The following is a 12,781-nucleotide window of genomic DNA, read 5'->3' on the forward strand; positions in this document are numbered from 1 at the left end:
GAGCTGGGGAGCAGGCCGCTGAGGATGCCCCATCCCTCGGGCAACCCCGGGCTGGCCCCCGTCGGGCCGGGCACGCGCGGGCACGAGGGCGGGGCCGCGCACACACCGCTAGGGGGCGCTCTTCAGCCAGGCACGTTTCCGCACCCGTTCGGAGGGGCGGCCGCGGCCGATAGGCGGCGCTGCGGCGCGTGTCCCGGGAACCGCCCGCCGGGCGGCGGGGAAGGATTTGGGCGCCGCACGCCAGAGCCCGGCCGCGGCTACCGGCTTCCGGCGCGTTGTCAGGTGAGTGGCTCCGCAGGCTCCCCCCACGCCGCGCTCCGCCATGGGCCGGCAGCGGGACGCGGAGCCCAGGCCCCGCCGGGCAGAGGGACCGGGCTGGACCCGGGGGCAGAGCAGGGAGCGGCCCGACTCTGTGCGGTGCCGGGGCCCCGAGGCCCAGCGAGGCCGGGCGCGGCCCCAGGGACGGCAGGTCCCCGCGGCCCGCGCTGCTTGGAGCCGGCCGCAGGGGCCCCTCAGGGCGGGGCGCTGCCCTCGGGGCCTGACGCTCCGCGCTGAAGAGGCGGGTGGCGGCGGACGGGGCTCGGCCGGCCCCGGCCTCCACCCCGCCCCGCCCCGGCGCTGCGCTGGCGCTTTGGCCGGTTGCCGGCTGCGCAGCAGTGAGCACGTCGCGCGCTTTTCACCAGGGCCTCGCTTGGTGAATAAAAACTTGAGACTCCAAAAGGGGAGGCGGCAAACATCCACCCACCGTTTAGTTAGTGAACGTACAGCTGTGGCCAAAGGCCTCTGGCATTTCTGGAGGCAAAAAACAGCTTCGGGAGACTTAATAGGAACAAACCTGTTAATTTTTTGGGTTGTGGGGATTTTTTGGTTTTGTAAAACGGAGAGCTGAGACGTATTAGTTGGCAAATGATGCCTTGATGAAACTGGCCACGCCGTGCTCTTTGCTAACACACTACTAGCTAAATGCATGAAGTTTCCAATTCTTACCACAGAAGGCCACCAAGGGTGAATATTTTATACTGTAATCTCTGGTTGGGTTTATTATGACCCTTCATCTGTAAGCTGTTATTCAAATAAAATGATGGAAATATATCACTACCATAAATCCCTCCTTTCCTGGTACCTTTAAGTGATGTGAATTTGCAATTTTCGGCACTGCCATTAGATGCCAGTATGGCACTAAGGAGCTGTGAGAGTTGCCGGATGTAAGATCGTATACAGTCCAATATTTATGTAGCATCCTTCTTACACAGCATCACAGAATGTTTTAGGGAAAAGAGAAGAGGAAGATTTTCAGTTGGGGATTTAAAAAAGAAATTTCAGAGGAACAGCCGTGTTAGTCTGTATTCGCAAAAAGAAAAGGAGTACTTGTGGCACCTTAGAGACTAACCAATTTATTTGAGCATGAGCTTTCGTGAGCTACAGCTCACTTCATCTTCATGAAGTGAGCTGTAGCTCACGAAAGCTCATGCTCAAATAAATTGGTTAGTCTCTAAGGTGCCACAAGTACTCCTTTTCTTTTTGTAAAAAAGAAATTGCCTCACGTGACAGTATTCAATTAGTTGAGGCAGAATAAGAGTGCAAACAGGTGATATTATGAGGGGAATATTATTATGTTAATCATAAACTGCAGGGCTTTAAATAGGAAGAAATAGGCTTTGTCTACACTAGCACTTTTGTCGGCAAATGAGTCAAGGGTGTGAAAAAACACACCCTCAACAACAGTGTTAGTGTAGACAGTGCTATGTTGGCAGGAGATACTCTCCTACCAACATAGCTAACACCGCTCATTGGCGTGGTTTAATTATGCCGGCAGGAGAGCGGCTACGTGGAAGATCTTACTTGTAAGGTCTGTAGTGTAGACATAGCCATATAATTAATGCACATTGCAAGATTTAAAGTAGTGTCCGAATGCTGAAACTGAGCAGTAGATGCAAAGAAGTATTAGGGGTCTGGAACACATGACTTATGAGGAGAGGCTGAGGGAACTGGGATTGTTTAGTCTGCGAAGAGAAGAATGAGGGGGGATTTGATAGCTGCTTTCAACTACCTGAAAGGGGGTTCCAAAGAGGATGGATCTAGACTGTTCTCAGTGGTAGCAGATGACAGAACAAGGAGTAATGGTCTCAAGTTGCAGTGGGGGAGGTTTAGTTTGGATATTAGGAAAAACTTTTTCACTAGGAGGGTGGTGAAACACTGGAATGCGTTACCTAGGGAGGTGGTGGAATCTCCTTCCTTAGATATTTTTAAGGTCAGGCTTGACAAAGCCCTGGCTGGGATGATTTAGTTGGGGATTGGTCCTGCTTTGAGCAGGGGGTCCAACCCTGATATTCTATGATTCTATGATTCTAAGCTGTCCCATTATAGAGCTTTTTATGAACTATGTTGAAATTCCTCAAAAACAAACACATCTGCCCCATCTGATCAATATATAAACCATGGCCATGACAGAATCTTGTCACGGCTGAACAACAGTCTATGCAAGTGATCAGTGCAGTGTTTCTCACTATCTTTTCTGTGCTATCATCTCCAAGACTGGGAATAACCATTGTCTCAGGGACAGAGAAATCTCTGAAGCATATGGAAGTCTCTAAAAATTAAAATGTTGATTTTTTTAATGCCATTGGGCCAGAGCTATGTTTTTTATTAAAAAAACGGATAGGGTTCAGTGTATTTTATTAGTAATAATACTTTGTCCTTTTATATCGTACCTCACATCTCAAAGTGCTTCACAATTCTGCCAGGTACTCTAGATAGATTATGTTATCCACTTTTTTACTCTGTGGGAAGTGACTTGCTCATGGTCATACAACAGGTAACCTAGGATTTCTGATTCCCAGTGCTTTTTCTAACAGTTACACACAGGCAACAAGAAGATACTCCAATGTATAGTGAAATACATCCCAAAAATCCAATGTATGCCTGGGTATAAGTTCCACAGACAGTCTTTTATGGATGGGGAGATAGAATCTACTGTAATTGTGTGCAGAAGAAGGAGCCATATTTGGCTCACCTGGTGCACAGGTAGTTTTATAATAACTTTTTGTGGAGTTTTGCACTTGCAGTAATTTAACAAAGGGTTTTTGTTAGAATAAAAACACTGATTTTTTTTAAGACATATTTAGTCAGGGGAAGGGTTTGAGCAACTCATTTGAAACTGCATCAGACTAATATTATTCACAGAACTCATTTGTGAGTTCAGAGGAGGAAAACCAACCCCATAAAGTTTTGCTTTGAAGATTTTGTGTACCTCCATGCTACAGAAAGTTTCTTTTCCAAAGACACTTAACAGTGTTTGTTAGTCCTTAAGATGAACTGTGTTAAAGGTGAAATGCAAAGCTGAAATGAGCGCAGCTCTTGGAAGAAAGTAGCCCCATGTGAGAACAGAAACATGCTCACTGTACTCAGTGTACATCACACTGGAATTCTGATGATCAAGGTCTTTGTTAGATATTTCATAGAATAGAAAAGGGATAAACTGGTATTTCACAATGTGTACGTGTGCTCTGTGGCTTTTAATCAGCCCCTGCTCTTCATTATGCAGCTGTGACCAAATAATGTAAATGTGAGGGTACTGACATTGTAGAGCAGTTCCTTTCTTGTTAACATACTCTGTGCTCTCATTGACATGCTCTTTACTACAGTCTTACAAAGCAATTTATTCATGGACATTGTTGACATGTGCATTGTGATATGTTCACACAAATCATGGCACATTAGCCAAGCTGTGCAGATATGTTTTATAGATGGGATGTACAGTAATGCATGCTCTATATGCATGCTCTATTGAATCTCGCTACCATGAATTTCTGTGGTGCATGTCTTGCTCTTTCATCAGCTTGTCAGATGAGAAGAGCAGCTAGTAAATAAGTCTCCAGAAACTCACCAGGATATAGTGTAAAAAGAAAAGGAGTACTTGTGGCACCTTAGAGACTAACCAATTTATTTGAGCATGAGCTTTCGTGAGCTACAGCTCACTTCATCGGATGCATACCGTGGAAACTGCAGCAGACTTTATATACACACAGAGATCATGAAACAATACCTCCTCCCACCCCACTGTCCCGCTGGTAATAGCTTATCTAAAGTGATCATCAGGTGGGCCATTTCCAGCACAAATCCAGGTTTTCTCACCCTCCACCCCCCCACACACAAACTCACTCTCCTGCTGGTAATAGCAGCATAATATTAATAATAGCTGGTAATAATAGCATGGGCTATTACCAGCAGGAGAGTGAGTTTGTGTGTGAGGGGGTGGAGGGTGAGAAAACCTGGATTTGTGCTGGAAATGGCCCAACTTGATGATCACTTTAGATAAGCTATTACCAGCGGGACAGTGGGGTGGGAGGAGGTATTGTTTCATGATCTCTGTGTGTATATAGTCTGCTGCAGTTTCCACGGTATGCATCCGATGAAGTGAGCTGTAGCTCACGAAAGCTCATGCTCAAATAAATGGGTTAGTCTCTAAGGTGCCACAAGTACTCCTTTTCTTTTTGCGAATACAGACTAACACGGCTGTTACTCTGAAACAGGATATAGTGTGAGGCTGTGGTTTCTCCGGTAGCAACAGTTAAGGTTGCAAAAGGTTTTCATTATCATCCCATGTTTTCTTTTGCTCATATCTTTCCCCAGAATTCTCATTCTGGACTGAAAGTTTCCATGCTTGGTATATGTTCGACGGTGATTACTTAAAATAAGAGGTTTCAGAGTAGCAGCCATGTTAGTCTGTATTCGCAAAAAGAAAAGGAGTACTTGTGGCACCTTAGAGACTAACACATTTATTTGAGCATAAGCTTTCGTGAGCTACAGCTCACTTCATCGGATGCGTGTGAGCTGTAGCTCACGAAAGCTTATGCTCAAATAAATTTGTTCATCTCTTTGGTGCCACAAGTACTCCTTTTCTTTTTACTTAAAATAAGTTTCATGTAAATTCTTTCAGTCATGTTTGGGTTATGTGTCTCTGAAAGAAAAATTCCCACTTTAAGAACATTCAGGAAACTGTCTTTCCACTGCTGATCTTTTAAAAGTAGTCTTCCTCAAGGAAGGAGTTGTTAAGTCAGAAAAAGAATTGGGTGGAAAATAACAAAATCAGTTCATGTGGGATTGAGCACAGTAGGAATTTTGCACTGCTTGCAAAATGCATATGTAAATGTTTGCTGGATACAAGTACTCACTTTGGTTTTTGTCAGATATAAAATGGCTTATAACTTTTGGGAAAATATTAATAATAATCATGTTTATTATGGTAGTGCCTGAGGGCCAAACAATAATGGGGCCTCGTGCTAGGTACTATACAAACAAAAGTAGGATTGTATCCGTTTGGGATTGAAACTTCACGTTTTTGGAAACAAAGGAAATAGATTTTGGCATTTTGAATTACGGGACAAAATTGCAACTTTTTTACTTTCAACTCAGAAATTATCAGAGTTACAAACTCTATGCAAGGCATGTTATATCATGTTATATTTAGTTATATCAAAGGGAAAGAGACCTGGGAGAAGTTTGGTATAAATTGGCCACATAATTGAAAAATATTTTTCTGGTTAGCAATTGCTGCAGTTGCCAGAGGGACATTACATGAGTGTGAACGGGAAGGAGATGGTCTCTGCTAAGCTGTGGTCCATGTGGGATGTGGAAATGTGGCACAGTTAACATTGCTTTTAAAATGCTTAACTTTTGCATTTTTCACTCTTTAGTGATTTTAACTGTGCAATCCTAATATTACATTAGTGGATATTTTGCATTTAGTAAGTAGTAGAGATGTTAGCAAGTGTTTAAGGCCCCATTTCAGGAAAGCAATTAAGCATGTGCTTAAATTCATCCCTATTCAGGTTAGCACTCAAGTACCTGCTTAACGTTAAGCATGTACTTAAATTCCATTGACCTCAGTCGGACTTGTACATGTGTTTAAGAGCTGTCCTGAATTAGGGACTAAGTATGTAGAGAAATGAGTAAACTCTAATAGGTTTGTTTAATTCCTTTTAGTGTATACAGTGGAGGAATTATTCTGTCATCACTGAACAGGCAACACATGCACTGTCCTCCTTCTTGGGTAAGTTTGCTGGTCCACTAGACGTAAATTTATTTAAGCTAATATTGATGGGTAGTTCTGTAAGATGGATGGCTCTGTTTTCATAGTTTGACAGTGAAATTTTAAAAATAAACTTAAACTGTGCTCTGAAGACCAATTTTATCGTGACTTGTCCGGTGTAGAGTTTGTTCATGATGGGACGGACTGCACCAAATCAAAAAGCATATGGTGCATGTTTGCAGGGTTCTGCTAGCATATTTTGTTCATGTAGATGCATTAAAGCAAACCTGAACAAAGGCAAAGTCACAGCTCTGAAAGCTTGTAGCAAGAACTTGCTCACCACCATTATTGTTTATATGGCCATTCTTACTGGTGATATCCTTTCAAACAAGTGTTTTATGATGTTTTATGATATGGCAGTCATATTTGGGAACAGATTTGGGAGGTTCCTTTACCTTTTGATCTGTGGACTTCATATGTGATTCCCATTGGCATTGCAAAGGTTGGATTCGTTTGTGTCCCAAGTCATGCCATTTCATTTCATGATCCAGAATGTTAGAGTGAATTTCCATATTTAGTACATTCAGACTCCTTTGAACATAGTAGAAGCCCAACTAGAGAAGCCTAGAGGATCTCACATGTCCATGCTAAGCAAATAGGATCTCAGTTTATAAGGTCTCTTCAAAATGACCACCTCACTCCCGTTCCTCGTAGACATAGTAGATTGTGTAGAACTCAGTTTATGTGCCTTGGAAGGGCGACACTGAGCTATTGGCGCTTTGGTTTCAAGTGTATTGTTCTAGGTATTTTTAATCTGAAGTTTAGACAACTAAACCATCAAGTAGCAGGGCCTGTGGATTAAAAAGTAATCCAAAGACATTTGCAAAGGAGTAATTCACAAATTAGCTCTATTTGATTTATTTTTCCCTGTTGTTCAAGTGGGAATGAAGTGAGGCATAGTCATTAAAAATGCCATAAAAATCTGATTCCATTCTGAGCATAGTCACCCCTTTACCTATTCTAAAACGTCACCTTCAATTTCACTAGGGGGCAGTCTTTCATATTAAAAATATTTGGACTGCCACACAGATCACCATTAACAAGATTACATTTCTGTTAGAGAGATAGATATTGATGTAAACATAATTCTTAATTTGGTGTTCTGCAGAGTACAAAGTTTAGGATCTGGGATATATCACTCATACTGTGTGTGGGAGGTACTAGCGGTCTATCAGCTAACTATCACACTTCCTTAACTATGGATTTAATTACCTAAATAATATGCTTTTATCAGTGTAGTTACAGTATGGATTGGCATGACCCCATATATGTGTTCCCTTGAGAGCTGTTATAGTTCCTTTAGTATTTTTTAATGCTCCCATCACCATTTCTTTAAAAAAACATCCTCTTTAAATATAGAGCACCAAAAACCACCCCGATTAACTCTGGGGTTCTAATCCCAGCACTGACTCCCTCTATGATCATGGACAAATCATTTAATATCTCTTCTTCAGATTCCCATCTATAATATGCAGGGTAATAATTCCTACCTTACAAAGAGTTTGTGAGAATGAATGAATGAATGGGCATAAAGTGCTTTGAAATTGAAAAGTATTTATATTAAGTGTTAAGTATTATTAAAGTGTTGAGAAAAGTGGCAGAAGCCAGGAAAATCAAATGTAAGACAGATGGTTAACTCTCACCAGTGAGGGGTGTGATTTTGTGTTTTGTTCTGATAATACTTTAAAGGCAAGTAATCTGCTTTAGCTTTGAATTTCCTAGCTATTAGAATCATAGAGTCATAGAATATCAGGGTTGGAAGGGACCTCAGGAGGTCATCTAGTCCAACCCCCTTCTCAAAGCAGGACCAATCCCCAATTTTTGCCCCAGATCCCTAAATGGCCCCCTCAAGGATTGAACTCGCAACCCTGCGTTTGAGCATTGAGGCCAATGCTCAAACCACTGAGCTATCCCTCATAAGATGAGCCTTATTCGCATGTAGGAGTCATGGCTTGGCTGTGAATATACTCTATGACTTACTGATGTTGATTTAAAAAAAAAATTCAGAGCCACCCAGTTTAATTTGATGCAGTTTCTGAATAATTCACATTGGATCATACCCAGATTGAGTAGTCTTACTTAAATAAATGGCACTTACTTCATATACCAGACCCATGGCTGTATAGCATAAATCTCAATTTCAGTGCATTGCTTTACTGTAACTGTAAATTCCCTCTCCAGTTTCAGTAATATTCATTAGTTGTTGTTTAGCCGTTTTCATCTACAGACCTCAAAGCACTTTACAAAGATGGGCCAGTATTTTTATTTCCTTTTACAGATGAGGAAATTGAAGTACAGAAAGAGATAGTGAATTGGCCTAATTCATACAATAGGTCAGTGATAAAGCTGGAAACAGAACCCAATTCTTCCCTGTCCACTGGGCCACACTACTTTATAGTGCCTTCAGAGCCTCTTAAGAAGTAGTCGTTATCTGGATTACACAGAGGGTGATAATGCCAACCTGAGAGGTTATGTGACTTGTCCATGGTCACTGAGGACACCTGTCTCTGAACTTACCATGGAATTCATATCTCCTGGCTCCAGATCCTTTGCTTTAGCCAGAAGATCATTCTTTCCTGTATGCCTTAAAGACTTCTGTCATGCGCTGTGAACTCCTAAAATGCTATAGGGCTGTAATTTTATTTTTGGGATGCAGAATAATTTTTAAAGATGAAGTACTGCCCACTCTATCCCCTCCCCTCTCCTGCTTTCCCCAGGTTTTCTCTGGTAAGAATGGGAGGCCTCTAGTGGACCCATTCTCTCCCTCTAGTACTGCTCCATAATCATTGTAGGCAGAGCGTGCAGCAAGTTGGAGGGGAGGGGAGACAGAGAACTTACTGCCAACATGTCCTCCCTACTTCCACTGATCAGATGGTGGCAGTGGGAGGAAAGCAGGAGCTGAGCCCTGGTGTGAGTGACTACTGAACTGTGGGAAGGATGGGGTCTTGAGCCCCTTGCACAAACCTCCAGGTAGTTGATTGGCATGAGCCAAGAACTGAGGGAACTGTATCCCTGTTCAGCAGGGACTCAAATGGCCAGCTCTGCAAAATGGAATTCTCCTACTCAGGGCAATGGAAGATCATGGCCAGGGCTTTAAAAGCATTTGATTTCTGCAATTGTGTTAAAGGCTTGGGCTTCTGAACTCATAAACAGCTTCTTAGCTTTGTTTCAGAGGTGGCTGCTTTTCAGTGAGAGGCAAAATGAATAATGTATATATTGTTCTGAAATGCTTTGGGATATTCCAGAATGAAAGGTAGTGTCAGCGTGTAAATGTTAGATGATATTATCACAATCATCACTGTATCTTCATCTTCTAAAAAATTTTTTTTTGTGCCAGAAGAGCAAAGGTGAAATGGAATAAGCACACATTTTCCAGATAGGATTCTGAGGTGACATTTTTATAGCAATTCTCACTTAGGGGATGAGAAGGGGGTGGTTTTAACTCTTTCTGAAGGGCTTTGCCCTCATTATTCCCATCAGTGATAACAGAATTTGAATGACAAAAATTTGTATCCCAAAAATTCTCCCCTTACTTATATACTATGCCAAGTCACACTTTCTCATCCTCTCCCTACTTTACCACACACACAAGGTGGGCATTGTGGAACAAAATTTGGAGTATGGTTCTCCATATAAGCTGGTGAAGGGAAGCCCCAGATGCTTGTATGAAATACTTTTCTCTGCTGTCAAGTACTGTCTCCTACAACTTTTTTCTCACAGTTCAGTTCCACAAACTAACTGGAAAGGCTAGTTTAGTTTTATGGCACAGTTTATATTTTGGTTTGCATCTTACTTTGAAGGCTCATCTGAGTAGTATAATGACATGTTTGCATGTGTCAGCCAATCACTTAACAATGACCTATGGGTGTTAAATGTCATTAATACACGCCAGCATCCTCTTTGCTTGAGGGCTGTAATCAGTTCCAGGTACCATCTGATTTTTATTTAAAACACACTGCTGCAGTCCTTAGTCTGATCTACAGTTACATTTCAGTATTGTGCTTAGAATGTTCTGCCAAGTTCTTCTCGTTTTTTAGTGTACACCAGCAATGGTGCAACTGGTTAGGATCTAGAGACCAATGGGGGTGTTTCTGGTGGAGTTCCAAGGATGGAGTAAAGCTGGTAACTTCTTGAGCACCTCTTTAAAGTTACTGGGAGAATCAGTGCCTAAGGACTTTAAGTCTCATGTATTTTTTGTTGGTTTCAGTATACGCTGCATGTTAAGATTCTGTGCTGATGTGGGCAGGCAGTGGCAGCCACTGCACAAAGTTTTATACATATATAAGAACGTATGTCTGAAAAGAAAGTGTTAAAAGCTATTTGGAATAAGATAGGGCCTGTGCTAGTAAAAGGGGAGAAAGTGAGGAGAGGAAGAGAGCCAATCGGCTGTCGGTTAGAAGAAAACATGGACTTTATGTCAATCCTTCATCTGGATTAGTGCAGGAAAATGGCATGGTTCAATGTGATAATGTCAATGGAGTGAGCTGCTTTCTTGTCACCAGCAATGCTCCTTTGGAGCGAGATCTAACCCCCACAATGAGTAGAGAGGAGCTGTTTAGATAAGAGCTGAATGGTTTTGGCAGGCTGACATGGAATAGATTAAATACGAGAGTAAATAGCTCTAAACAGAGCAAATGCAAAACTTTTGGGAAATACTCAAAGAAAGTAAAATGAAGAAATAATTTTGTGTACAGTGTCCAGAGTGATTTTAAAACCCACTTGTTCCCTGTCCAAATAAACGCTTATTTCAGCCAAACAGAACTCTTTCTCCATGATTTATTATACCAGTTAAGATATAAGCCCTGTGTGTAGAGCTGTCAATTTAACAGAACAGCTTTCTTTCTCCTTTCAGATTTAAACCACATGTTGTTGTATCAACAGAGTCTTTGTCTCTGCTCAGTTATGAGTTACCACTGTTTTTTAAAAGCAAAAATATGTGATTTTTTTAATAGTCCATTTAGGGATGTAAAAGGTTAACCGGTAAGCATTAGGCTTACTGGTTAACTGGCCTTAACTGTTAACCGTGGCGATCCCCTGCTGGCAGCAGAGACTGCAGCCCTGGCCACGCCGGGCCAGCAGGAGGGATCCTGGCCACACCAGGCTGGCAGGCGGCCGGCCGGAGCAGCCCTGGCCGCGTGGGCGGGCTGTCCAGAGGGGCCTCAGCCCCGGCTACGTTGGGCTGGTCAGTGGGATCCCAATGCTGGTGGAACCCAAGCCCCAGCCGGGCTGGAGGGGGCTCGAGCTCTGGCCGTGCTGTGCTGGCTGGCTGGAGAAACCCCAGCGACAGCCCACGCTGTGCCAGGCCTGATGGAGCTACCTCAGTTAATGGTTAACTGGTTAAACAATATAATTTTCATCATTTAACTGGTTAATTTAAACTGATATTTAGATCCCTAGTCCCATTACAGAAGCCAAAGGTGAGCTATTTGGAGGTGAATACCCAATTGTGACTGTTTAAATAACGTGAAGGTTGTGATACAAAGTCAAAGAAGGGCTTTCCAGCTTCTACTCCCTTCACCATTGTGATGGAAGATCCAACAATGTGATGTGAGGACACACTGTTATCCTTAGCCTAGAATTTTCTAGCTTTTCCCAGCTTGTGCAGTGATATTAAGCATAGCCTTTTCTACTTAAATCTAATTTCCTTCCTATTAAAAATGGACCTGTAGAAGCTTATAATTCACATTTCCTTCCTTCCTACTTGCCCGCAGAGAGTGGAACAGTCCTTTTTGCAGCCCTCCTGCTTTCCCAGAAGAGGAAAATTTATCGATTGGTATTACGGATGTTGTTCTTTCTTGAGTAAATATATATTTAATTAGCAAAGGTGCAGCTTCTTAAGACATCTGTATATAGGTGCAAAACTGAAAATTAGAGCTGGTCCAATAGAGTAAAACAGTACTCTAAATTAGCTGTGCCTAACAATTTGAAACCTAGAACTCGCCTTTCTCTCCAGCAGTCCAAGAGGTCACCTGACCATTCCCCTATATCGGAGTAGCATGGAGAAGGAGTTCAGAAGCCCTGCTTCTCCTCTTTCTTCCCCCTCTCCTCCCCAAGCTGCCAGCTTGATGGGGTGGATGCAGCCAAAGAAGGAACAGATGAAGTTTCTGTCTCGGCGGTTCTAGTTTGTGCTGTACTGTTGTCAGCCCTCAGCACCTCCTTTGGTTCTTCCTCTGATGTCAGTGCAGTGGATGCTGCTTAAAGTGTTGAGATAGTTGTGTGTGGTGATGTGTAGAGAGGCCAGAATGAATATGAGTCCCAACCCACAAGGAGTTCCTCTGGTGTTTAAAGAGTCTGCACTACGGTCCAGTTCCATATGGAAGGGTTATTCTAAAGAGGCCAAGAAAACAGCCTCCTTGGGGATTAGACAATCCATGGCAGGAAAAGAAAGAAGCTGTTGTCCATCTACCTAAAAGCAAATGCATGAATTGCAGGCCTGGCAAAATGCACTGTTATCCTGGAAGGGGACATCTTCCCAAAGATCAGACAAACTGTGGGGTGGAAGGCTCTTGAGGAAGAACACTGATCTGGAGAAAGGGGTAAACAGTGAGATGGCAAAGTTTGCAGATGATACTAAACTGCTCAAGATAGTTAAGATGAAAGCAGACTGTGAAGAACTTCAAAAAGATCTCACAAAACTAAGTGATTGGGCAACAAAATGGCAAATGAAATGTAATGTGGATAAATGTAAAG

At 42.7% G+C, this 12,781-nt stretch overlaps 1 protein-coding gene across 13 annotated transcripts in view; it reads left to right on the forward strand.

The window, feature by feature from the left end:
* EXD3 (exonuclease 3'-5' domain containing 3) overlaps window positions 1–12,781 on the forward strand; it is a 616,706-nt gene continuing 603,925 nt past the window's right edge. For 11 of the 13 annotated variants that reach the window (XM_073314578.1, XM_073314585.1, XM_073314573.1 and 8 more), the window contains exons 1-2: window positions 1–282; window positions 5,986–6,052. In XM_073314578.1, coding sequence (XP_073170679.1) covers window positions 25–282; window positions 5,986–6,052 — 325 coding nt within the window. In that variant the 5' untranslated portion in view covers window positions 1–24. The remainder of the gene's footprint in view (window positions 283–5,985; window positions 6,053–12,781) is intronic. The other 2 variants (XM_073314579.1, XM_073314580.1) reach the window with 1 other exon arrangement.

The sequence above is a fragment of the Lepidochelys kempii genome, chromosome 16 (genome assembly GCF_965140265.1).
Source record: "Lepidochelys kempii isolate rLepKem1 chromosome 16, rLepKem1.hap2, whole genome shotgun sequence".
Taxonomy (NCBI): domain Eukaryota; kingdom Metazoa; phylum Chordata; order Testudines; family Cheloniidae; genus Lepidochelys; species Lepidochelys kempii.